The sequence below is a fragment of the Balaenoptera borealis genome (genome assembly GCF_965194805.1).
Source record: "Balaenoptera borealis genome assembly, chromosome: 11".
NCBI classification, from domain to species: Eukaryota; Metazoa; Chordata; class Mammalia; order Artiodactyla; family Balaenopteridae; genus Balaenoptera; species Balaenoptera borealis.
In genome coordinates, this window is record NC_138868.1 from 50,135,900 (window position 1) to 50,163,241 (window position 27,342).

The following is a 27,342-nucleotide window of genomic DNA, read 5'->3' on the forward strand; positions in this document are numbered from 1 at the left end:
AGTATCAACTCTGAAATCCTAAACAAATGTTATAATATAATCCTTTCCCAAGTTCAGATCTGCCTATGTCAAGAGGGCCAAAAAAAAAAAAAAAGAAGGCCAGACATAGTGGAAGGCAATGACCCTTCACATGTATGTCCATTGCATCCAAGGGAGTCTTAGCTCAATGTAATTAAAGGAGTGATATAAGATACCTTATTATCTTAAATAGATACAACTCAGAGGTCTCACTCAAACTTTTCTGAACTGGAAATGGTCCAGTTCTAAAGATCTTTCAAGAAGTCCGGGAACATTGAAGAGGGAATACTTCTTTTGGCCTGACAAATCATAAACAGCTTCATTTAATAATGTGTTACTAAAAAGAAAAATGGCAAAAATCAAATCAGACAACAGAAATAGAGTGAAACAGAGGCTTTAAAAGTACATAAAATCAATGAGAGACACCAAGTAAAGTAGCTGAATAATATGGTATGTGGAAAAATTAGAGATATTATACTTGAAAAGTAAGATGGGAACAGGTATAAAAGGGGAAAGGAGGCTACTTTCATTCTGAGAAGTGCGAATTTTTATGGGAAGTAATAAAAGATCTCTGATGATTTTTAAGCAGGGAAGTTAATCAGAGTTGTGCTTGGAAAAACTCCTATAAGCTATGTGGGATTTAGGACTGATGCAAAAGATGGTTAAGGCAAGGAGACCTGTGTGGAGGTTTTGACAATTGTCCAAGCAACAGGGGAGTATCTTGACTAGAGAATAGCTAGTCAGAATTGAGAACACAAGACATGTTTATGAATCATTTCTAGGTAAAACCTAAAAAAAATGAGTAAGGGACTTACAAACTGAAATTTCATATTATGCAGACTTCTCTAGGGCCCCAAAAAGGTCCAAATAGCTGAGATGGTGGGGCCAGAGACGAGAATATCCAAATAAAGGAAATGGGGAAGGTAAAATGATGCCCATGTAAAATGTATATGATGAAGGTCTTTAAACATACCCTAACTTCCAACCAAATCTCCTACAAGAGGCAGCCTTTTCCTCTTATCCTAGTTCTTAACTCCAGGCTTTTCTGGATGACCCAGTAAGTATTTATGAAGTAAATGACCAGATATAGTTTTGTCTCTGTATCTTGCATTTAGTACTTATTGAGAAACATAAGAAGGTGGTGGTGGTGGTGATGTGTATGTGTATGTGTGTGTGTATGTGTGTTTGTATTTACATCCACCAAATGGTTACTCCATTTAGGATCAAAACCATGAAACTTTATCCTGAGCATATAAACTATCATAAACTTGGAATCCCTTTTGAAATCTAAGATAGTGGCAGCATCCCCAGAAAAAGAAAAATATATGTGTCTGTCTGATTTATCTCTTTATTATCCACCTATCTATGTCTCCAATGGGATTTCAGACAATATAATACAGATACACACATTCATCTTATGTGCATACAGAAGCATGTACACAAACACTTATTAAAAATCTGGAAGAATAAACACCAAAATGCCAACAATAATTTTTTTCTTTTAAGGTGACAAGTTTATTGGAGTTTTTATTATATTTTTATTTCTTTTATATTTTCAGAGTGTCTAAGATTTTTGTTTACAGTGATCATATACTGGTTTCCTAATATGAAAAAAAATCTGTCTCTTTCTCTCTCTTTTCTCTCTTTCATTCTGTTTCTTTCTTTCAATTTCAATGTCAGGGCACTATCAGGAGCTGGGATGACCCTCCAAACATTTCAAAGTGACCAAAGCCAGCACTGACTCTAGTTTATGTCCCATGTTCTGCTGGCCACCACTCAGCTGGGCATAGCAGATTCCATACTGCTCACAATTCTCATCTTCTGGATTCCAGTCCAAGAAATTAGATATGCTCTTTCCATATCCTCTGTACCAAGTAGTTCTGTGCTACTAGTTATAGCTGGAAAAGTCTGGCCGGCCATGTGCCATGCTCTCTACTATACTACCTGCTTATCACACTACCTACCTCTCTTTTGGATGGAGATCTCATTCCTCCCCCATTCATTCCTACTGTACTCCTATAGTGCCCACACCCCTCCTTCCCATTCTGCTTCTTCTGGGAGTGCTGTGCTTGGCTTGTAGGGCTCTTGGGTGGGCCTCTGGAACCATACTCATGCTAAGTACAGCTATCAGGGATGCAGTCTTTATTGGGCTCTCCTATGGTCTTGTTCTCTGAGCTTTGATGCTGTGGGCATTCCCTGAAGGGTAGCTCAGAGCCCTGGGAATACATGGTGTTCACTTATATACTCTATTCACTTTCTGTGGACCTATGTTTGACTTAGCCTTGTTTCCTGGCTAGCCACCTGGGCCACTGGCCCTACTCAGTCTCACAATGCTTCCTGCTCTTGATTCCCTGGTCTGTAACCAACCCTGCTCTTTCTGCCATGAGCTTCTAGGTTTTCTCAGCTGCATCTCTCCATGTAGTGTCTCTCCAGATATCCAGTGAATGTCCCTACTGCTAATTATACTATTTCCCAAACTAGCCACTGTTTGGGAATTACCCAAACATACTCCTGTTGCTACTACACAAGTACAATGGCAAATAGGCCAGGAACTATTGAGATTAAAGCCATCAGCAACATTAACAGGAAATTCCTAAATACAGTACTGGATGAGTGAGAAAGGAACTTAAATACCTCCCCTAGAAAATGCAAGACTCTGGAATGTCCAACTCACTATCCCACTAGTCTAACATTCCCTCCTCACAATATGGGATTGGGCATCAAAAGACAATTTTTTTTGAGCCTGTGTGATCTCATTGAACATCAGTTCCCCCATTGGTACAATGGGGGTAACTAATCATATTCCTGCCTGAATCAAAAGGTTGATAAGAAAATTGGAAATTAAGGAAAAATTTTCACTGTCTATGAAAATGCTCAGAATACAGTATATCATCTTTCATTAATGTAGATAAATATAATCTTTTTGTGAATTTACTTTCAATCTTTTCTTAAGCATTGCTACTCAGAAGAAAAGAAATTATTTTTTCTCTGTGGTCATTTTGAAGAGGGAAATCCAGGTATGTCTCCTTTCCTAAGATCCAAAATGGTAGGGGATTCTGAAGAGGAAATCACGATTTTAAGCCATATTATCTAATTGTATTATATTCTTGTATTTATTTTATTTTTGCCTTGCTTAAGCCATTGGTAAATGTCTTTTAGAAATATCACCCTTATCTCAGAATGCTATAAACTATCAGTGCAAGCAACCATATGAATTTTTTGGACTTGACAATTGGACTGAATTGTTAAGTGGGAAGTAATAATCCTCCAACCACAACTACCTCAAAGAACTAAAGGGTAAAATAATATTGAAAAATAAAGATTGGGAGTATACAGTTCTGCTGCCCCCACTCACATGGAGATTCTCCAATCAGTTTCATCTTTGAAGGATCAGTTGTGCTTTCATTAAGAATTTTTTTCCTAATACTGTCTTCCAAAATGTTGATATTAAAATCTGAATTGAAGGACTTCCCGTGAAAAAGAAGTTTGATCCCTGACACCTAGGGATCCGAAGTGTGGGTGGTCACATGTAAAAGACGAAGGATGCGCTGCCGGATCTCCTTTGTCTTCACTCCGTAGACAATAGGGTTGAGCACGGGAGGAACAAGCAGATAGGTGTTGGCCATGATGACAGGCAGGAGGGAGTCATGCCTCTTGTCAAACCGGTGCACCATAGACAACCCAATGAAAGGTACATAGAATATGAAAACAGCACACACATGAGAGATACAAGTACCAAATGCCTTTGCCTGGGCTTCATGTGTCAAGCCCAACACAGTCTTGAGGATAAGCAGATACGACAAGGAGATGAGAAGTGAGTCCAGGCCAATGGCAGAGATGATGACAATGAGGCCATAGATGACATTGACGCGGATGTCAGCACAGGCCAGCTTCATGACATCTTGGTGTAGGCAGTAGGAATGGGAAAGGATATTGGAGCGGCAGAAGGGCAGATGTTTGATGAAGAAAGGCAGGGGTGCCATAAGTGCAACACCCCGTACCACAGCAGCCATGCCGATCTTGGTAACACGAGGCAATGTTAGCACAGTGGCATGGCGTAGTGGGTGGCAGATTGCCACATAGCGGTCAAAGGCCATGGCCAGCAGCACCGTGGACTCCATGCCAGATAGGGAGTGGATGGCAAACATCTGTAGCAGACAAGCATCAAACTGTATGGTAGTGGAATTGAACCAGAAGATGGCCATCATTTTGGGCATGGATGAGGTGGAGATGAGGACATCAAGGCCAGAAAGCATGCAAAGAAAGATATACATGGGTTCGTGTAGGCTATGCTCCGTCCGCACAATGTAGATGATTGTCAAGTTACCTAGCACGGCGATGAAGTAGAGGGAGCACAACGGGAAGGCCAACCAGAACTGAGCTTCTTCCAATCCTGGAAGGCCTATTAGAATGAAGTATGTGGCACTGGATTCGTTGCCACTGGGATCCACCATAGTGAAGAAGCTGAGCTGCGACCACTGCCAGGCAGGTAGGGGCTGGAATACAAATATAAGCCATTGTCAGATCCTCCAGAATTCCACTGCCATTTTTCTTTTCCTCCACCCTGATGTCCTATTCTCTGACCAGAACTCTAACTTCATTGCCTATCCAAACTCTGATTCTATTCTAAACTCAACCTAACTATCTTTCATAACTCAAGGCCCAAATGAGCACTCATCCAGTCTTTCTTACTAACCCCACCTCTAAAGTTAATTCTGAAAACAAATGAAATACTAAAGTAAAAGTTCTAAGCATTTTAAATCTTTTAGTTCACCAAGGACAGGTTATTGACTAAGTACACATCAGACTTAGATGATAAAAATTCCCATAGCTTCTATCTTATCCTACCTTATGCTCCCCTATGCTTAATACCCACTGTAATTCTAATTATATCATTAGACTATCTTTAAGACTAAGCCCAGTCCAATGTAGCGATACTCTAGTAACATAGATTAATGCTGAAATCTAACCTTATCACTAATCCTAATGATCTCGCCAATTCTAGCCTTAACCCTAACTTTAACATTAACCTAAGACTTAATTCTAGTTGTTATTTAAAACTTAATGTAAAACTTCATAACACCTATTTTATTATTATAACCCTTAATTTAATTAAAAAAAAAGACACTAACTTCATCCTGAACTCTAACTCTACATTTCACTCTTGCCCAAATGTCCACCCAAAGTCTTACACTTGCTCAGATTGCCCAGTTTATATCATAAAGGGGACAATGACTGCAATGAATGCCAATGGTGTCCCACTCAGATTCCCTTCACCAAGCCAATGCATCTATATCCCATTTGCAGTGGGTGCTGAGTACTAAAGGCTCAGAGTTCTCCCTTTCTACAGAAAATTTTCCTTGATCAAATGAGAGGCACTTCACCCAGGAAGTTATGTTATCCCCACCAGAGCACATCTAGAAGTCAATGAGTGCCTGACACAAAGATACAAAAGGCCAGCCTCCTTGTCTTCAGGTGGGACCAAAGCTGTGATGTAATGTGTGCTTCAGAGCTTCTTGAGGAACCAAAGCTGAAGCTGGTCTCCAGTTGAGACCACAGCCTCACATAATTTTCTTTCCCTGCTCTATCCTACTTCCCTCACTCATCTTCTCATGACAATATATCCTTTAAACAAGAATTTCTACCTCAAGCTCTGTTTCTAGGGGACCCACCAAGCTTAAGAGAGTGGGATTGACACAGAGGACTAAACCTGAAAGATGATGGCATTAAAAGCACTGAAGGAACAATCAATCCTATACCAGGGTTCCAATATCCTTGAATCTGGCTATTAAAGTGATGGATATAAGTAGAGATTGCTGAGGTGGGAAATGTCAGATTTGAGTTTTCTCAGATCATATCTCTCTGTTGAAACAATTACAGAGTTAACTAACTTCCTCCCTTTTTTCCTTTCTTCCATTCACAAATATTCACATGCTCCTACTATTTATTAGATTATATAATTGTATTTACACACACTATATATGTGTATGTATTCTCTCTCTCTCTCTCTCTCTCTCTCTCTCTCTCTCTATATATATATATATATATATATATATATATAGCTGTCTCCTCTTCCCATTATGAAAATAGTGACACTTATTGCTAGGGTATATTTAAGATAATTTTATCTTGGTAAGAAAAAAAGAAGGGTTAGGTTCTTAAGATCTGGCCCTTGACAACTGGGATAGGGGCTTCTGCACGGGCTACCAGACAACAGTTGAATGCACAGAAGAGCTCATGGGCAGCATCAGGAGGGGCTTACACCATTCACTGGACTCAGGATGTGTTGATGATCTTTGTTCCACTGTTGAGCTGTCACCCAGAGGTTCCCTCAGACCAGACACAAAGGAGAAAACACTGGGAGCATGAGTTTTAGAACAGAGAGTGACAGAGTTTAATTTAAACAACTGGAGGGAGAAGATATAAGGAGCCATACTTAACCAAGAACTTCAGCTAAGAGGCCAAAGTCTTCAGTGTCACTTAAGTCTTCTGTACTGACCTCTCTGTAGCATAAGACACTGTGATCAGTTCCCTCCTTCTTAAAACTTCTCCTTGTTCCTTCTGCTTCTCCTCATCTCTCTCTGATCACTAGTTCTTGGTTCTTTCTGGGTCTTCAGCCTCCTCCACTTGACCCTTAAGCATACTTTTAAATGATAATGCTCTCAGAATTTTATCCTCAGATCTCTTCTCTCTCTATACACTCTCCCCAGGCCATCTCATCTCCTTCAGTAAACTCATTATTTACGTATAAACTATTGATGCCCAAATCTACTTGGGAAGGCCTGAATTATCTTTTGTGATCAGATTCATAATTCTAGTCACTAAAAGAGTCCACTGAGTTGTCTCTCAAGCACATCAAACTCTCCATGTCTGAAGATCAAAGTCTTCCAGAGGCAGTATTGTATAACTTAATGTTAAGAGTATGAGCTCTGAAGTCGATCCTGGGTTCAAATCCCACTCAACAACTTTGTTAGCTGTGTGACCTGGGGCAAATCATTTAATCTTTCTAAGCCTCAGTTTCTTTATTGTTAAAATGAGGATAACAGTCACTGCCTAATAGAAGTCAATGTGAGGATTAAATGAGATGAGTGTAATGCTTTTAACACAATGCCTGGAACAAAGTAAATATGCAAAAAATTATATCTGTTGTTGTTAACTGTTTTCCTGTAGTGTTTCTTTTTTTCTATTAAGGTGGCCTAAACAGACACATGAGCTAAATACTCTGATTCTCATGGCCATGACCCTAGTGTTAACTTTGTCATCAGCACAATCCCAATAATCTTCTACCCACATGAAATCAGGTCACCATTTATTGTTTAAAAAATACCTTTGTAAGCTCCAAATTAATTCTGAAATAAAGACTAAACTACTAGGGTGGGACAAAGCTCTGTCTTTCAGCATTTGGCCCTAGTTTCTCTCTCACCACTCTTCACCATGGTCCCTATGCTCCAGGCACACTGGAATACATGCCATTTCATAAATGTAGCATTGATCCCATGCCTCTGTGTCTGCTTGTCTTTTTTACTTCTCTTCCCTTTGTCATGGTCCTCCCAGATCTCCCTCCTTAAGTTCTCACTGGACAAAATCTTATCTTCCACATCCTGGTTTACTGTGTCTTTCCTATGCACTTTCCTAAGCCTCTTTCCCTTGGGTATGATTAAATGTTTCCTGCTCTGTACTCCCAAAGAACTTTGTTTAGGGCTCTTTTTATGCATTTACCATCCTGAACTGGAATTATTGCTATGTTTATTTCCCACTAAATTATTAATTCCTTAATGTCAGGGACCCTATCATATTGATTAATTAGTGTTTAGTTAATGTTTGTTGAAAATAAAAAGGAGTTTTATCAAAAGAAGAATTCCTCAATAAGTGTCTAACAAGGGTAGCACAGCCAAGGGGGTAAGAAAGACTGCCATTTGTCTGAACTATAGAGATTTTTGAGAAGAAATGAAGACTGTTTGGAAGGTCAGGGCAGGGTGGTAATAAGTTCAGAACAAGAAACTTTAGAGTCAAACAGAAAAGACCTTTCTTACCCAGGAAGCCAGAGGGCATGAGAATGGGCATGTGGAGAACAGGGCAAGTGCAAAGCCTTGGCTCTAAATAAATGCAAAGTGGGCATGCAGCATAGTCTGTGCCCAAGAGAGGGAGTGACCTAGGATCCCTGACTGGAGACATTAGCAAAAAGGCTCTAGTGCTCCAGAGGGTCAGATATCAATACCATCCAGAAATTTTACATGGACAGACAAGGTAAACCTGGGCAATTCCCAGGATAAAAATGTGCTGCCTTAGGAAACATACTGCGGAAGAGTCATGGGTTGGCACATTCAACCCTATTACCTAGGAGGGTAAAGTGATGTGTTGAGCAGAACCCTGGGACTAGAAATGAGAGTCTCGGGTCTCAGTAAACGCAGAGGACATTAATAACCTCATTGTGCTGCTGCAGAATTAATGAGGTCAGGAATGTCAAAAGATGTCATAAAACAGCATCACAGTGTACAAAGCACTTTTTTTCATGTTTCCATAAAAATGGGGAATAAGGTCTCTGAAAATGTCTGAAGTTTCCAAAAACTTTCTATCCCCTCTCCATCTATCACCTTAACTGCCGCTTCGCCCCAAGCACACACTTATACACACACACATACTAACTAGCAGCCAGTCTCTCACAATGGCAAAGACTAAGCACTGAGATGAAGATACTGAAGCACTGAAGCACAAGGTTGAAGCACTGAGATTCAGCTGGCCTGGAAGGGAGGCACCTCCACAGCATGAAGTGGGCTGTTCTCACTGGAGGTCAAATCAGGATGGACCTCAGAAGGTGGCAGCAGGAGAGAAATGAAGGAATAGAGAGGGGAGCCAACCGGAGGACCCAAGCATCACCCTTCAGACTGTCCAGCCCTGAAGCACCCTAAGCTCCCACAGTCCTGCCAACTGACTGCCAGCCTGAGCAGCTGTTAACAATTAGAACCATAGCACACACTCAGATAACATTTGGAAGCTCTGAAGGAAACTGGAGCTAAATCACTCTATTTTGAAAACAAAACATAATCAAGGAAAAATAAACAAAGAAAGGGGTCTTTTTCTTTTTTAGAAAGCCTGCACTGCCTTAGCCCCCAGGGAGTAGCCCTGTGCTTGAGATTTTCTCTCAAAAGTCACACTATTTTAGCAAGTCTCAGGAATGTTTCTTGGAGAACTGTGAAGAACATCTTAGCCCTTTCTTGAGGATGGGGGATAAGGAGCCTCCAGTGATACAGAGTAGAAATCTACATTGAGGTCTTCAGTCCTCTCCATTCCTTCCCCCTAGCCTCTAGGACTCTGTCCCCCAGTGCCAGCTCAGCCCCCGTACCAGCCCATCCTCACATTCTTTCCCAGAGCTCTCTGAATGCCTTCCATCTCAGAGATGCGTGGAAAAGCAGTCAGGGATACAGATCCATAAGAACAATGAGGTCACTGCCAGCATTGATTCTATTGTTTTTATGATTAGAACAGAAATCACTGAATGCCTACAAAATGCCAGACACTATATAAATATTATCGAACCCAGGAGCAATTCTGCATAATAGGACTTCTATGTATCATTTCTACATTATAGGTGCAAAAACTGAGTCCCCAAGAAGTTAAATAATATTCCCAGGGTTTAGTAGTTGACTGGCAAAAGAGATACTTGACCTAGACTGTTCAATTCCAACACCCGTACATTTTCCCCTTTAACCGGCTTTAATTGTGTTGCACCTTCTGAAAACAAATAAAATCTGCCCAAGAGGCAGGGTAGAAGAAGGGCTTGGTAAGTAGGACACCTGGCCCAGCTAGACTCTTGGAAGGGAAACCAAGAGGGCAGTAAGGAGGACCCTCCTGGACTGGGACTTGGGCGCTCTCCCCTTTTCAGCCCCAACTCCTCTGGCTGTGACTTGGGAAGGGCCCACAGTGGAAAGTAAAAAGGTTTATCCTCTACTGAGTACTTTCTTCTCAAACAATACAGGCCTCTCATCAACCTGTCAGGCAGGTAACATTAATCCCATTTGACAGATAAGGATGTTGAGGGTTAGTTAGAGCTCTCAGCATCAAATCCATGTGCTTTCCAATAGGCCAAGCTACTGCCCTGCCCCTTTCCCAGTTTCCTTTTGAATAAACCAATGGTTTTTAAGGATTATTTCAATGTTAATCTCCAAAGAATCCAAAATTTGGTCCAGAAGGCCTCTCTAAGGCTCAGAACACCTGACCAGCTCTCCCCACTTAGGTTCAGTGGCTAAACACACAGACTGTTCCATGCCTAGAGCAGTGGGGTAGGGGCCTCTGGTGTCCCTGCCAGCCTCTGTGGGAACACCTGGAAGAAAATGTCCTTGGAGGGAAGCCCAGGAATACCTGGGAACCTCTGGCTCTTACTCCCAGGCCCAGAGAGGGAAGGCAGACCTCAGGGGTGACGCTGTGGCTGGCGAGGATGGTCAGAGCTCATCACTCAATTCATGGAGACGGAGCCCTTCTCTTAACACTCCATGAGGGTGCTGGCCCCAGAATCATATCCACCCCAAATCATCTGCATCTTCTGTCCCTCATACCTTGCTTGGATTTGATAATGCAGATGAACCCTTATAGGGCCTTGGCCATTCTTTTTAGAGTGGCCACAAGGAGATTGGAAAGATGAGAGATTGCAATTTCTGACTCACAAAAAGCAGTGTGGGGCTCCCATTCCCACTCTCCTCACTCAAGTCCGCCTGGCCCTCCAAAATCACCCCCAGGCAAGCTCCAGGGGTCCAGGGCCCTGCTCATCCATATCCCAGGTAGAACCAGAGCCAATAAGATTCCCACACACCTTCAAGGTTTGACCTAGTTATCAGGGCCCTTCTGAGCTTCTCTGAGTGTTGCCTACAGGCAGTGGAAAAGCCTGATCTGGGACTTTGATTGACACAATGATTTCTTTTTTTTTTCTCAAAAATTATTGACTGAACGACTACGCCAGACTCCGTGCTAAGTGCTGGAGATACTGAAATACAGAGTAAACAAGTCATGGTTCAGCCCTCCGGTGGTGGGGAGACATTAAGACAAATATGCAGCTATCATAACATGTTGTGATAAATGCTAGGACAGGGGTAAGTACAAGAGCCTCGGGAACAAAGCAGACAATAGCTCACGAAGTTATCAGGCTCAGAGGGCTTCCCTGAGGAGGTGACATCTGAGCCAAGACTTGCAGGGCCAGTCACGGTTAACCAGGCAGGGTTGGGGGCATGGGGACAGCAGCATTCAGTGAGATGACAAAACACATTGAGCGCCTACTATGTGTCCAAAACTGGAGATAAAACTGTGGATAAAACAGAAAAGATCACTTCTCTCATGGAGCTCAAGCACTAGGAGAGCCATAACAGAAGGTAAACAAATAAGCAAGAACATTTCAGGTAAAGATAAGTGCACTGAAGATAAGACAGAGTGATGGATAGAAAAGGACAGAGGCGGGGCACCCTTATTTGAGACAGTGGGTCAGTGAAGTCCTCTCTGAGGCAGTGATATATGAGCTGAGAGCTGGGTGATGAGAAAACACCAGCCATTCTAAGATCGAGGCAAAGAGTGTTTCAGGCAGAGGAGGCAAGAGAAAAGGGTCTTCTACTTTGGGGGTTCCCAGAAGGAAGAAGGTCAAGGTGACCCAAGTATCAAGAGCACAGGAGAGTTGTAAGAGATGAGGTCAGAGAGGAGGGCAGGGGCCAGATCATGTAGGGGCTTGCAGGACATGGCAAGGAGCTTTGATTTAATTCTGAGTGACTTGGGGGAATTTAAGCAATAGACCTGATCTAATTTGTTTTCAAAAGTGCATTCTGGTGAACGCAAAGACCCAGAGAGAAAGAGAACACACCCTGTTTGAAAAGCTGCAAGTGTTTCAGTGGGAGGAGGCGGGTGGGAGGTTAAATGAGTGCAAGGCAGGGGAAGTCGCAGTGTGGACACAAAATCCACTTTTTAAATGGGCTGAAGACTGAACCCTGATCCTAGACACAGACTGGGTCAGGATCAGAGCCCCGGGAAGATTGCTAAGTCCCAATCTCAGCCACAGCCTGACTCCTGATGCAAAGTACAATATGAGCCTGGACCCCATTCAGAGCCCACAACCCAAACAGAGCTATAGTCTGACCCCTGATCACAAAGTGAGCTTTGACCACACTAACGACCTGAGTGGGACTGGCTGTGTTCTCACACTGAACCCCAAACTCTAGCTCAGTCCCAGCCCCATCTGTTCTCTGCCCCCATCACTTTCATTTAGGCCAATTCCCGCCAGGTTCTAGATGGGCACCCCAGTAAACCGATCACTAGAAAATTTCTTGGAAACTGCAAAGGAAACATCCAACACCACCCATGCTTCCCTTTACCAGACGAACATAGAAATCGCTAAGTCTGTCTGTCGTTTGAGTCAGGGGCCTCCTTTACATCCCCGGCCCTACCCCTGGACTTCTGGTTCTTCCAGGCCTGGTTTCTCATTCACTCAGCAGGTCTAATGAGGGACCCCTAGCTGCAAGAAACCCACACACCCGGACTCACCCCCAGTCTCCTGCACTCACCTCAACTGCGCTGAAGGAACGTGTGCCCTTTTCTCCAGGACTCTTCCAGAAGCAGTCTGGCAGGCTGCACTGAAGAGTAGCCCTCTCTCTGTCTCCGCCCCCTCCTTTGAGCCTCCCACATCAGGCTTATTTATTCTGTCATACCTCCTTCCTCCTTTGGCTTCTCCCTGCTGGGGGGCAGGGTGCTGCCAGAGGGTCTATCAGCAGGTACCCCTCGTAGCCAACTGTGGGACTGGTGTCCTTCTTGGCTTCTGTGTTCTGGGAAGGTGTGCTTGGAGTATGGGGAAGGAGGGGCAGTGGGTAGAGGGGTCTCTAGAATCCTCCCCAGATGGGCCCTGTGCCAGCTGGGATATTTCTGCCAGCTCCCATGTGAGGTTAGACAGGGTGAATGAGTGAGGAAAGGCTAGAAGAAACTCATGTGTGTGGCCATGGCCTTTGCGAGGAGCTTTCTCCAAGTTTCTTACCAGGCTGATCAAACTCAACCAGAGGAAAAGCAGGATATACTTCCAGGGGGACCCCAAGATTAAGTGCCAACTCATCGCCTTCCTGAAGCTTTCTCTGACCTTCTTTCCATTGGTGGTGCCTGCTTGGGTCCTTGCTGGGCCTGGATCCCAATGGACCCACCTGCCTTTCCCCAGAGCTCTAGGGCTGCATCTTCTTTGTTCCCCAAGCTCTGGGGACTGTCTCTAGCTAACGCATAACAGGGATCCCTGGGGACCATGCCTCTGCCTTCCACTCCCTGGCCTTGAGTTCCTGAGCTTCTTGTTGAGGAAGGAGGATGTTGCCTTAACCCTCCCCTACCTCCAACCCCAGCCATATAAGACTAATGCCATCTGTTTCTCTCTTAAGGGCAAAAATAGTGAGAGAACATTTTAGAGAGTTAGAGAACAGTTTGAATGTGAAACGAAATACCTCGCATATTTAAATGTTTTTTAAAAGTCTATTAATAAAACAAAGTAAAATTTAGTTGGTTTCTCCTTATGTTTTACTCATCAGTTTCACAACTACAAGTTTAAATTCACAACACAGGGCATGCTGATTTAAACTATGCAAAATTAGACAATGTCAAATCAGGCCATTCTAACTCAGACCGCATCAAAACTAATGATTACATGATCTCCAAGTACCTGTAAACCTGCAGCCTGACACTCACTGCCATCACCCTGGAGCCATCTCTGCTGCCTCCTTCAACCTCCCGTAGACTTAGACAGTGTGAAGACTTAAAAAGTGATACCCCAGGGACTTCTACTTCTGGCCAAGACAGAATAACAGGAAGTAACATCCACCTGAAGGAACCTAAAATGGACAATATACATAAAACTACAGTTTGCAAGATACTGGATATCAGGCAATGAAGGACAATGAGCTCTGCAGCATAGGAAACAAATGAGGTGAACCTGGGGTTTCCCCAACTTACTGCCTTGAGAGAGGTTCCCTGCTGCAGCCCAGGGAAGGAGAACGCAGGCAGAATCCAGAGGACACCTTAAGTTAGGGACGTGGAGCTGAGAGTCCAGGAAGCTCCAGCTAGCTAGAATTTGAAGACCAGGTATTGGAGGTGAGAGATCTACACAGAGAGAGAACTCCAGAGACATGTAGAGGGCCCTCTGCAAGATTCCAGCTGAGTACTGAGCCCACATGCATGTGAACAAGCTACCTAAAGCTGGGACAGAGCCACCTGGAAAGATTAGAGGTAGCACCACCACCCAGCGTTCACATAGGGCCAAGGAGAGTGACTGTTTCCACCAGCCAGACTAGAAAACTTCAAGATTCACAGGGCGTTGAGCAGAGAATACAGAAGGATCCTGCCTCCATAGTGGGGAATAATTAACCAAATATTATCTATAGTATAATGTTGGTTTTAGATCATAATTGATCATTAATGGGTGGGGAAAGTACTTTGTTGATTTTATAAAGTAGCACAGGTCAAACTAAGGACTATAATTTATAGAGACAGGAAAAAGAGATGAGCGTGGATGGGGTGGGGAAGGGGAGGGCTGGGGAGGGATAAGTGAATTTATTTATCTTAGGTAAACCGGAACTCACTCACCCTCTCCTTCTCTCCGAGGTGTCCCAGCCAAACAGCCATTGAGCACATTATATGTCAGGCCCCAGAGACAAAGAAAACTAGTCCTTGTCCTCAAGGGAGACAGACAGCTATGTATATGTATATTTCAGTTCTATGATGGAAGATAAACAGCTATCATAAAACTATTTAAGGCTTCCCTAGTGACGCAGTGGTTGAGAGTCTGCCTGCCAATGCAGGGCACACAGGTTCGAGCCCTGGTCTGGGAGGATCCCACATGCCACAGAGCAACTGGGCCCATGAGCCACAACTACTGAGCCTGCGTGACAGGAGCCTGTGCTCCTCAACAAGAGAGGCCGTGATAGTGAGAGGCCCGCGCACCGTGATGAAGATTGGCCCCTGCTTGCCACAACTAGAGAAAGCCCTCGCACAGAAATGAAGACCCAACACAGCCATAAATAAATAAATAAAAATTAAAAAAAAAAAAAACTAAGCTCTATGACAGAGGGATAAACATCCAGTTGGAATACAAAGTTTTAAGTTTTATGACAGAGGGAAACACAGATTCTGTGGGAGCCTAGGGGAAGCCCTTAATCTAGTCTGGCAATTAGCCGACTTTTCCAACAAGCAACAATTACCCCAGTCACCCCCAGTTATCCAAGTAAAGAGATTCTGGAGGAATAGAGATTTCCCAAGATCTCCTGAGAAAGAAGGCCATGAGTTAACCTAAAGCCAGTGATACTGTAACCTGGATAAGGGACTAGCTTCTGGCCTTGACACAACAGGTCATTATGAAAGGTGAAGCCTGCTGTACTTTGAAAATTCCCTGTAATGGAATAAACATATCTCATTTTATCAGTTTTATTATTAAAACTGTTGCCACCAATGTGTATTGATTACTTTCTATTTTCCATGTGTTTTCATACTTATTATCCTATTTAATCCCCACAACCACCCAACAGGAGCTACATTATATCTCCTTTTAACAGCACTTAGAGTTTCCAAAAATTACTGAGGTGCAGTAGGCTAAGTAACTTGCCCAAATATTAAAGCTAGTGATCCTAACGTCTATTGCATCTAATTCCAACCCCACAATGTCTCTTTTCCTAATACAGTTATCTACCATGTCTAAAGGAATTTCTTGGCAAGGTTGTGCTGTCTTTGAATTTCATTTGTAAATTTGAGCATCATTTGTAAATCAGACACCAGCTCAGGAAAATAAATGTTAACTTGTCTGAAGCTTTGTGAAAACACTTTATTAAGAGACAAAGAGTTGTTTTAATAACAATAAGTCAGGACAGCCACATGTGGCAAAACTGGTGATGCACTGCACAGTACGGGAGCACCAGTCACGTGGACCATGGTGTGGACAGTGTTTCCTAAAGCTGTACGGTGAGACAACCATGAGTATGATCATTTCTTGCATGTTTACAACACTTTGAAGTTTACAAAGGACCTTCATAGGGTTTAAGCTTTACAACATCACTGCTATTGTAGTTTCTCATTATACAGAAGAGGAAACAAAATCCAGAGAGGTTATACAGTATGTCACTTTATGATATTTCCAGGATTTTAACCTTGTAAGTCGTACTTCAGTATTCTTTCTTCTGCCTCAAATGAGCATACATTGTTTTCTGCCTATAATTCTTCAATGTGAATGTTTTTGACCTAACAAATTTCAAGAGCTGGAAGTTAAGTGAGTCCACCTGGGGGGAGAGACCGCTGGGGGGTGGTGACGGAGTCTTCACAATGTCTCCTATTGCTCTCCTTCACACCCAACCCCCATCCTTGTTCACTGATTCCCCAAAGGGATTAAAAGAACCTCCCTACAATCAAGGACACTTAAACATGTTTAGTAGATTAGCAAGAAAGCCAAGGGAGAGGGGAAGATATGTGATTTGCTATTGAAGGCCAGCAATTTAGGGAGGTCAGTACCTCCTGAAGGGTGGGAGGAAAGATGGGAAGAAGTCACAGAAGCACCTGAAATCCTTGTGGTCAGGATGAAGAAGGTGTGGTCTGCCTATTGAGAAGGTAACCACTGCACTTTCCTATCAGTCCCAGAGACTGAAACATAATCCCAGGCTGAGTCCAGGCCAAGAAACTGGGTCTCTTTGAGTCATGGCTCCCAAATATGGAAATTACTTCAACTTCCTACCTCCACCCTGATATATACACACATTCTTCGATCAGTGCCCAGGAACACAGAAGTTATACCCGCTCTTGTGTCATATAATCCATACCCAGTGCACAAAGGAAATACTCCCTAAAACACAATAATCACAAACAATGCATACACACACACGCCCCCTTGTACACATATCTTTTTTTCTCACATATCCTTCAGACATTATATTCCACCTACATATGACTAAAGACATATATATTACACAAATGGATTTCATATCACAAATACGATGCACAACAGATATACGCCCAAAGATAAACACCACACATGCCAAAAGGCATAGCATCCCAACACTACACATTCCACACACTCATGCATATTATATATTCCACATTGTTACAAATATGTAACATTTTACACTGTACATTTACATATTACAGATACGAAGGAAAAAAGAGGCAGCATTCTCATCAGATACACATAAAGATATTGTCCATCATTCTCACATAGATGCACGTCACATACCAACTAACAGAGGCCACATAAACATAATAAACGTACGGAGACATTATTTATGTAGTGTATACACACCAGGACACAACTATCACACAGACCAAAACACAACTGGCACATGTTCTATGTACTCACACGCACACACTAAAAATACATATAGTCACATAAACACACTTACATACTCACAGCCACAACCAGGATAAACATCACCCTTAAGGAAAAACAGTCTCCAATAGAACCACGTAGATGACATTGACATTGGCAGATTCCACATAAATACACTCACATGCATACAGAAAAGTAACATTTCATGTGAGCTGTTTCTTCACTTGCTACCATCTCCCTCCCTCCAATTACTATCACCCAAATACCTTCATTAACCCCTAAAAATTGCTGTGTAACCACTTTGGGGTCCAAGAAAGAAGCTTTATAGCTAACACAGATTCACGGACATGGATACATGGAAGTAAAATAATTAAAATCATATATCAAGACTGGAATGAATCATAAGGTACGTCATTTACAGCCTTCTCATGTCAGTATTGGGTGTATTTTCTAGTTGGGAGAGAGGAATACAGCAAGGCCACCATAGCGGAGAGACCAGGGTGATCATTCTCCAGGATGTCCTGTCCAAACTGTCATAAGTCCTTCTGTATTGACACATTCCTGGAGACAGAAATTCAAGGTCTATTTAAGTAACTGGGAGCAGACATCCCAGTGGGTTGGATGTTCCAATCACCAAGATGTTCAACAGGACCCAAATCCTGCCATCTTTGGTAGAGACTGAGGACACTGAAGAGGTTATCCTGCTCACCTGCCATCCTGTAAGAACATATGGAGGACCCGTGAATGAATCTCCTTGGTTTTGGCTCCATAGACTATAGGGTTAACCATGGGTGGTAGTAGTAGATAGATAGGTATTAGCCGTAATCACACAGAGAAGGGAAGTAGGGCCACACAGCCTGTGTACCACCGAGAGCCCAATGAGGGGCACGTAGAAGACCAGCACAGCACAGAGATGGGAGATGCAGGTGTTGAAAGCCTTGAGTGTTGCCCCCCGAGAGGACAGCTCCAACACAGCCCTCAGAATGAGGATACAGGAGAAGCCAGGGAAGAGAGAGTCGACGTCTGTGACCGCGAGGATGATGAAGAGCCCGTACACCACACTGACCATGGTGGCAGTACAGGACAGCTTCATAATATCTTGGGGCAGACAGAAGGAGTGTGTGACAGGGTGTGTTTGGCAGTACGACAACTGCTTCAGGATGAAGGGCAGGGGGAAGAAGAATACAAATCCTCTGGTCAGGGCAGCTAGTCAGATCTTGGTGACCGTGGTGACCGTAGGCCCCGTGAGCACAGAAGCATGCCGCCGTGGGTGGCAGATGGCCACAACGTGGTCAAATGCCATGGCCAGCAGGACAGCTGACTCCATGGCTGACAGAGCATGGATAAGGAACAGCTGGGCCAGACAGATGTTGAACTCGACTTTCTGGACGCCCGTCAGGAAGAGGCTGGCCATCTTGGGCATAGTAACGGAGGAGAGGACTAGGTCAATGTTAGAAAGCACGGCCAGAAAGAGGTACATGGGCTCATGCAGGCACCTTTCCACACAGATGATGAGGACAATGGCCAGGTTGCCCAGGGTGGCCAAAGCATACATACAACACAGTGGGAAAGCCAGCGTAAAGTGGACATTAGGCGCCAGGCCAGGGATGCCCACCAGCAGGAAGTATGCTGGGTAGACCAGAGTTCCATTTGGTGTGGTCATGGCAGGAACCAAGAATCAAGGTTTCTGCATCCCAAGTCCAGGGTCTATGAAAGGGAAAAGGAGAAACATCACTCAGTCATGGCTCAGAGGAGAGAAAGGACTTATTAGGAAAGGACACTGAAACAGTGAGGGCAGCAAACAAGGCCTAAGTGCTTCTGGTAATCCTGAACTCCAGCCTCCTTCTGCTCTAATTCTTCACAGACATACCTCCCTGGGGGTCCCATTAATCTCAGTGTGTGAAGCCCACTCAGAACACATGTGCAACAGCTCTTCATTTCCAGAGCTGATGCTTCTGACCACAGACACCGCTCTTGGCCACTTCCACAACACAACTGCCAGGCTTGCACAGATCCTTCCAGATCCCAGCTTTTCTAGTGCGTGTTAGGGTTAGGGTCTGTCTGAGTTCAGAGTTTGAGGTTCAGTCTGTGGTTTCCTTTAGGACTCACTCTAATCTGATTTTAGGATGGGAAGCAGGGGGTCAGTCTGAGCCTAGATTTCAAGAGATAGGTTTGTGTTTCAGCCTGAGTACCATTTCTTAAAATTCCTTGATAGAACCATCTGAAGTGGTTATTGAAAACACTATCTCTCCAGGTCCTAGTCCAGGCCCAGAGAATCAGATTTTCCAGGGGAAGGGTCCAGAAATTTGGTTAAAAAACAATAAATCCCTTCTCTCCAGGTGACTTTTTTTTTTTTTTTTTAATCAGAAAAATTGGGGAAAAGCTTTCTGGTCTTCTGGGAGGTGGGGAGATAGGAGTGAAGAAAGACTATCATTTCCAGCCCCCAACAAAGAATGGAATATAGTCTTTCATTGGGATCTCTCAAGGCCCACATGAGAGTCAGTCCCAGATTGTGCTTGGCTGGGCTGTGACATGGAAATGAGATACAGCTGAGACATGAAGAGAAAATCAGTCTGTGTTGCCACTAGTGCTCTGTGATATCCACAACACATCCTCCTTCCTCCACTACCCTCCCTGGGGAGCACAGAACACCCCAAGCTCAATTTCCTTTCTCTACACAGACCACTCTGTTCTAAGCCTCTGTCCTGAGATGCAAACCCATATAACCTGCTGCCTCTTCATAGTTCTACTTGGATAGCCTAAGGGCCTCACATTCATCTTGTCCCAAATAGGACCCCTCTGAATGGTACCAATGGGTCACCTGAGTCATCCTGGTCAGGGAAGCTAGTCCCATCTTGATTTCTCTGCTCTTTCTCCTCCACTGTGATTTTGTTTTTCCAAGTAATCAATTGTGCCTTTCTTTTTATTTAACACATCCTCCCTCCCTACCAACCTCATTATATCACCCACTCTGCTCTGATTATGAAAAGAACTTCCTAACTCACCTCCCTGCTTCCAAACCCAGACACTTCAATCCACCTTCTACATGGTTGCCATCTAAATGGCAAAACTGGACATGTCAGGCTCCTGTTTCGCAAGTTCCAGGTGACTCCCATAGCCTTCAAGATCGAGGTGGAATTCCACAGTCTACATTCAAAGCCCTTCCCAATGTGGCTCCCATGTAACTTTCCAGCCCAGCTTCTCAGTTTGTTCCTTCATTACCAGTTGCCACCACACACACACACAAGTATTTTTCTCCCACTAAATTAATCCCCCTTGCCTTGTTTTTTCAGTGAAGGGTGGGCAGCTGGAACTGGGGAGTCCCTCCTGGCACAAGGGATAGACAAAGTTTGGAATGAGCCGCACAGTGGTTTGAAGAAACTCCTCTTTGGGAAGGTCACTGAACCAGGTCTGGGATCCAGACGTTGTAATCAGGAAGAGTGCCTGCTGGCAGACGTCTCCAAGTAACAAGGCTGTCTGAGCAAAGACCAGGCTTCCTCAGGTAATGCACCCTCCCTGCCTGGGTCTCCGCGAACTTCCCAGGGCCCAGGCAAGACTCCCCTCCCCTCCTCTCCCCTTTCCTCCCCACCCTGGGCTAAGCCTGGCACACTCACCAACAATGCTTCTGCCCCAGGCAGCTGCCCTTATATAGCTTCCCTGGGGGCCCTAGGGAGCGTGAGGGATGATGAACAGTGAACTACTCCAGGCTCCCTGGGAGCACCGCTCCGCTCAGGCGCCCAAGTAAATCTGAACCCAGACTCCTACCCCGGGGGGCTGCACTCTGTTACTAGTCTAAGGCCACCTTAGGAGATTAGAGGTAAGGGGAATGCAGTGGAGGTGAGGGATGACCTGCACTGGAAGAAAGGAGCTACTGGAATGGAGGCGTGGGCGCGCAGCTAAAAGCACACAGACGTGAATACGCCTGCTCACTCTCAGACGCACTATCCAAGGGGATCCAGCCCTGTGCTCAGGCACTGCCTCTCGCTTCTTGATGCTGCCCCCTTATGGTAATGTAGGCGAATTGCAGCCTCGTGGCTACTTGGGCACTGACTGAGGATGATGAACCAAAGACCTAACTTACCTTGAATCTGAGCTCCTGCCACTGCACTACGGCTGCTCCTTAGTTCACACTTCTCTCCCTAATAAGCCAACTCCTTATCCCTCGGGCTGCTAATAATGGCTCTCCTGCCCCCCGCCCCCAAATGAGACAGTGTAGAATGGTTGTTTAAATGTGGGGCTCTATCAGGAAACAGACTTATGTCCAAATCTGGACTCCATCACATACCATCCTTAGCCTCAGTTTGATGCGAAAAATAAAATGAGATACTAGCAATTCTCCAGTGAATGATTGTGTTCATTATTATTGCTCAAAACAACTGGAAGAGCCAATGAAATAGGAGGAAATGCAGTTGAGATAGTGCTACAACAGCCAAAGGAAGAAAATACATTGAGGAGGAAGAGTGGACAGCAGTGCAGAAGGCTGCTTAGAGATCAAATAGTATGAGGGCTGAAAATAAAAAGTCACTGGTTACCTTGGGAAGAACTGTGGAGGTGGGTTGGTAGGAATGGGGTCCTGAATACAGCAGAGTGAGGAGTGAGTGAGTTGGGAAGAAATGGAGAAAGTGGGTGTAGACCACTATTTTGAGAAGTTTGTATGTGAAGAGAAGGAGTGAAATGGGCAATACATGAAGAATTGACAGCTCTAAGGAGAGTTTTTAAATTTGTATTTTGGAGCTTAAGGAGATTAAACACAAGTAAATGTCAACAGGATGGAGTTAGTAGAGAGGCTCCCTGTCCTTTATTTCTCATATTCCTAGTGGAGTTCATCAACGCTGTGACCCAGGTAGACCCTCTGTCCTTCCCCCTCTGTATAGTGACCATGAGAAATCTTAATTGCTCCCATAGCATCACCCAAACAAGCAAAACCAATATCCTGAACTCCAGACATGGTAATGTCTATTGGACATCACTATTTAAGCATCCTTCAGGCACCTCAAACTCAGTGCCTCCAACTAAGTTCATTATCTCTGATCTGCAGTCTATGCCCCCAATCTGTGTTTTCTGTTCCCTGTCACAGAAATGACTCTGTTGCCCCAGCCAGGAACCTAGAAGCCTTCATCTCTGTCTTCTCCCTCTCTCTTACCTCTCTCTGATCCCATCCAATCAGTCACCAAGTTCTCTTTAATTTACATCCTGGTTATCTCATGAATCAGATTATTTTTCTCCGTCCCCTTTGCCTCCTAACCAAGATAATCTCTTGCCTAGACCATCAGAATAACTTGTTCACTGGTCAGCCTCATTGAAGATCTTTCCTACCAATTCACTGTCCACACTGTGGCCAGTGTGATCTTCCAAACACAAATCAGTTCATAGCATTTCCCCATTGACTTTAGAATGAAAAGTTGAAGTCCACACTCCATAACCCAATTCTTAAACCTTCTTGTGCCATCTCAGGGCACATTTCCATCCTATCTTCAACCATTCTACCTCCCTTTTTGCATGCCAAGTAGCAGGCACACTGAAATTATCCCCCTGCTTCAATGTGCCATGCTTTCTCTCACCCTTCAGCTTTCACATATGTTTTTCCGCATGGTAAAAATACTCATCTTACTTCCTGTTTTTATTAATTCTTAGCTTTCAGATATCTGTTTAAACAACCTTCCTGAGGAAGATCTATTCTGGGCCCTAATCTTGATGTAATCACTTTACTTTTTTCCCTTTGTTTCACTTAAAAACTTTAACGTTATGAGATTAATTATCCTTCATAATTCCAAACAGATCATATCCTCCTATTTTTGTAGGGGGGGATGGACACTGATGTGTACATTTAAAAGGGGGAGGTTTACATAGCCTTCTTTCATTCACTCTTATTACAGAAATTATTGGTTCTCTTATTGGTGTTCACTCATAACTCACAATTCAGTTACTTCAATTGAGTCATGTTTAATGGGCGGTCCCCTTAAATTTTTACTAGTAACGTCAAGCACCAAGTTGGCACAATTTTTGAATGAAGATTTTTCATGGGAATTTTTCAAGCATTTTTTCACTTGTTACAGTCACAAGAATAGTATCTTACTGCATAAGGTGAACTTTTAAAATAATTGTATATCCCTATATTTTTGTTTCAATATTTTTCACAAGAAATAAGGAAAAAATCATTCAACATAAACAGAGTGTTAAAATGTCCAGCCAATAATGGAAACCTCTGGCCAGGGATATACTCAAATTCTTGGCTTAGGAGATGCTCAGTTATATGAACTTGCTGATAATAATTCCCCAGCCCCATCTCATGACCCACCAACTGTCCCTCAATATGGTCCTACACTGGCATTCTTTCAGTTCCTCAAATGAACGTTCTCTTTTCTTACACCCACTTCCAAGCACTTGCTTTATCTGGAATAGTCAACCTCTTTGTTTCCCTCCTCTACATTTTAACCATTCTTAGATTCCACTGTAGGTACTGTTTCTACAAGGAAATCTTTCCTGTAAGAAAATGTTCTCTTGTTTCCAAGTGTATCCAAATTCCTTTTGCAGATGAATAATTCCATTGTTTTTTGTTAGGAAACACTGATGGACATGGCCATACAAAGCCACAGACAGCCCTCATGAAAGAGAATATGGATTTAGAAATGATTCTTTACGTTAATAACTTGTATTAAGGCAAGAAAAAGAAATATATAGCATGAGAGTTAGAAAAAAATTATATTGGGTTGGCCAAAAAGTTCGTTTGGGTTTTTCCATAAGCTGTTACAGAAAACCCAAACGAACTTTTTGGCCAACCGAATATAATCATTATTTGTGGGTTAGTGACTGAATATGTATAAAAATCCAAAAGAATCCATTGATAAATAATTAGAATTAGTGAGTACAAAAAGATTGCAAATTACAAAGTCAATATACAAAATTCCACTGTATTTCTTTATAAAATAGACATGGTTTTATTAAAACAGCATTTACAATAGGAGAGAAAAATCACATATCTAAGAATAAATCCAGTAAAGGATATAGAGAAACTTCTACACAGGAAACCAGAAGGAATCCCTAAGAGAAACTGAAGAAGATCTAAATAATGGAAGAATAAACTATGTTCTTCTATTGGAAAACTCAATAATATTAAGAATTTAATTGAAGAATTTAATTATCTCCCCCAACTTTTCTACAGATTCAATGCAATCTCATTAATATCCTAACAGGTCATTTTGTAGAACTTGATAAGTTTAATTAAAAATTTATAGTGAAATGTAAATTGCTGAAAATAACCACAACACTCTTAAAGAATTGGACCAATGTGGGAAGACTTGCTATATCAAATATCAAGACTTATTATAAAACTATAGTAATTATGAAAGCGTGATATTGGTGCAAGGTAGAAAATTGGGCCAATGAATAGAAATAAAAACCCATTTGCTTTATTCATTCGTCAGTGGACATTTAGGTTGTTTTTATTTCTTGGCTATTGTAAATAATGCTGCTATGAATGTGGCGGTGCAGATATCTTTTTGAGATAGTATTTTATTTTCTTCAGATATATACCCAGAAGTGGTACTTCTGGATCATATGGTAATTCTATTTCTTTTTTAATCTTTGAGGAACCTCCATGCTGTTTCCCATCGTGGCTGTACTAATGTACATTCCCACTAACAGTACACAAGGGTTTCTTTTCTTCACATCCTGTCAACACTTATCTCTTGTCTTTTGGATAATAGCCAACCCAATTGATGTAAGGTATTATCTCATTGCATCTCCTTATGATTAGTGATGTTGAGCATCTTTTCATTACCTGTTGTCCATTTGTATATTTTCTTGGGAAAAATATCTTTTAAGTCCTTTGCCCAAGTCCTTTTTAATGGGATTGTTTTTGTTTTTGTTTTTTGCTATTGAGTTGTATGAGTTCCTTATATATTTTGGATATTACCCCTTATCAGATAGGTGATTTGCAAATATTCTTTCCTGTTCCATAAGTTGTCTTTTTATTTTACTGATTGTTTCTTTTGTTTTTATGCTTGTTCAACTTAAACTCAAGTGATAGCAAGGAATATCTTGATCATCACTGTATCCTCAGTGCTAGGATTGCACCTGATATTTCTATCTATCTTGGGACCATAGAAGGTTATGTAGCAAAAAGGAAGTCCATTATAAAATAATAACAGGAGGACTTCCCTGGTGGTGCAGTGGTTTAGAATCCGCCTGCCAATGCAGGGGACACAGGTTTGAGCCCTGGTCTGGGAAGATCCCACATGCTGTGGAGCAACAAAGCCCGTGCGCCACGACTACTGAGCCTGCGCTCTAGAGCCCACAAGCCACAACAACTGAGCCTGCGTGCCACAACTACTAAAGCCCATGTGCCTAGAGCCTGTGCTCTGTAACAAGAGAAGCCACCGCAATGAGAAATGACAAGTCCGCGCACCGCAACAAAGAGTAGCCCCACTCACAGCAACTAGAGAAAGCCCGGGTGCAGCAACGAAGACCCAACCCAGCCAAATAAAGAAAGAAAGAACGAAGAAGAAGAAAAGATTCAACATTGCACTCAGGAGGGTTCTGGGAATATGGCAATACATCTTGGATTCTCTCTAATTTTGTGTGTCAAAAAATTCAAATAAGATAACCTTCAGTAAGAATCTACAATCCTGTCACACAAAAGAGAGCAAAAGTTCTTTCTAAAATTTGGGATTCCTGTGTGTCTGTTCAGAGTAAGGTGGAAGGCAACTAACCTACCTTGAAGGAAAGCTTTCAAGAAACCATGCTGAGAGGCCCTCACTTTGGAGCCTCCAGTATTTGGCCCCTGTGGAAAGAGCTCTGCCTCATGTCTCCATGGGTCTTACCTTACTTAAGAGTATGGGCTGGCCAGTTGACCTGTGCCATTCCTTATAACCTTCCTAAGATGACGCCCAATCTACTGTTCACTGAGAAGGAGGCAGAACTCCATGAGAACCTACATCAGCTAAGGACAGTGACTTATCAAATCATCTCTCATAACCATGAGCAAACAAAGGAAGCAAGTAATGTGGAAAATATCAGAGCTTGAAGAAAGGGAACAAATATGAGAAACCAGATCAAATGCCCAGTAGGAAACAGGGCAGAAATGGGAGAACGTAGAAAAAAAAATCCATAGCATCAGTGAGAGCTGAGAAAATCCTGTTGTGTTAAAACATGAACAGATTGCTACTGAAGAAAAGCAATGTGCAAGAAAATAAGAATTATTTGAAATAATAACAATAAAACAGAGTGTGCAAATTTTATGGGGAAATCTTGGTTGGTTCTTAACCAAGAGTGGGAAGAGATAGGAGTATTTTCTTGAATCCCTTAATCCCTAAGGTGTAAAACACAACAATAACAACAACAAAACCAAATCACTGATTGGATAGACAATATCCATTGTCTTTCTGCAAAACATTCTAGGAGAATCTCTCAAGTTGGCCATGCACAGTTCTTTGCTTTTTCAGCAAATATACAGACTTGGGCAAGAAAAAGTAAGAGACATGGAGGGGAAAATACAGGCATTCCAGAAGGAAAGGAAGGAGGGGATGGAGCCGATGGAGTAAAATCAACAATCAAGGAAATAACTAGGAGAAAATTTCCGAAAGCCCAAAACCTGTCTTAAGATATAACATGCTCACTCATTCATAAAATAAAAGATATATACTTAATTTCAGATGAAATTTCTGAATTCCAATAAAAAATAAACTATCCTGTATGCATCTAGACAGATATGCCTACAAAGTAATGCCAAATTATACCAGCTAGCAGGTAAGCTCCACAAAAGCATTTTTCTGTTTTGTTCACTGATATATTTCGATCACTTGAAAGAGTGCCTGTTACATAGCAGGCACTCAATAAATATTCATGGATGAATTTGCTGGCATTAAGGAATCAATCTCTACCTGAGGTCATGAAAATATTCTTTTAAATTACTTTGGGAAGTTTAATTGCTTTGACTTTTATAGTTATATCTACAATTCATATATGTGTGATATGAGGTTAGGGTTCGTGTTTCATTTTTTTCCATATGGATATTTGGTGTC

At 42.7% G+C, this 27,342-nt stretch overlaps 1 protein-coding gene across 1 annotated transcript; it reads right to left on the reverse strand.

Annotated features, from left to right (window-relative positions):
* Positions 1-1,033: 1,033 nt before the first annotated feature.
* LOC309605855 (uncharacterized protein) lies at positions 1,034-20,302 on the reverse strand. The gene is given in 6 exon segments (XM_082342184.1): positions 1,034-4,514; positions 12,555-12,666; positions 18,030-18,127; positions 18,129-18,530; positions 18,534-18,998; positions 19,002-20,302. Coding segments are annotated over 6 exon segments (2,124 nt in total). The 5' UTR covers positions 19,053-20,302; the 3' UTR covers positions 1,034-3,518.
* Between the last annotated feature and the right edge of the window lie 7,040 nt (positions 20,303-27,342).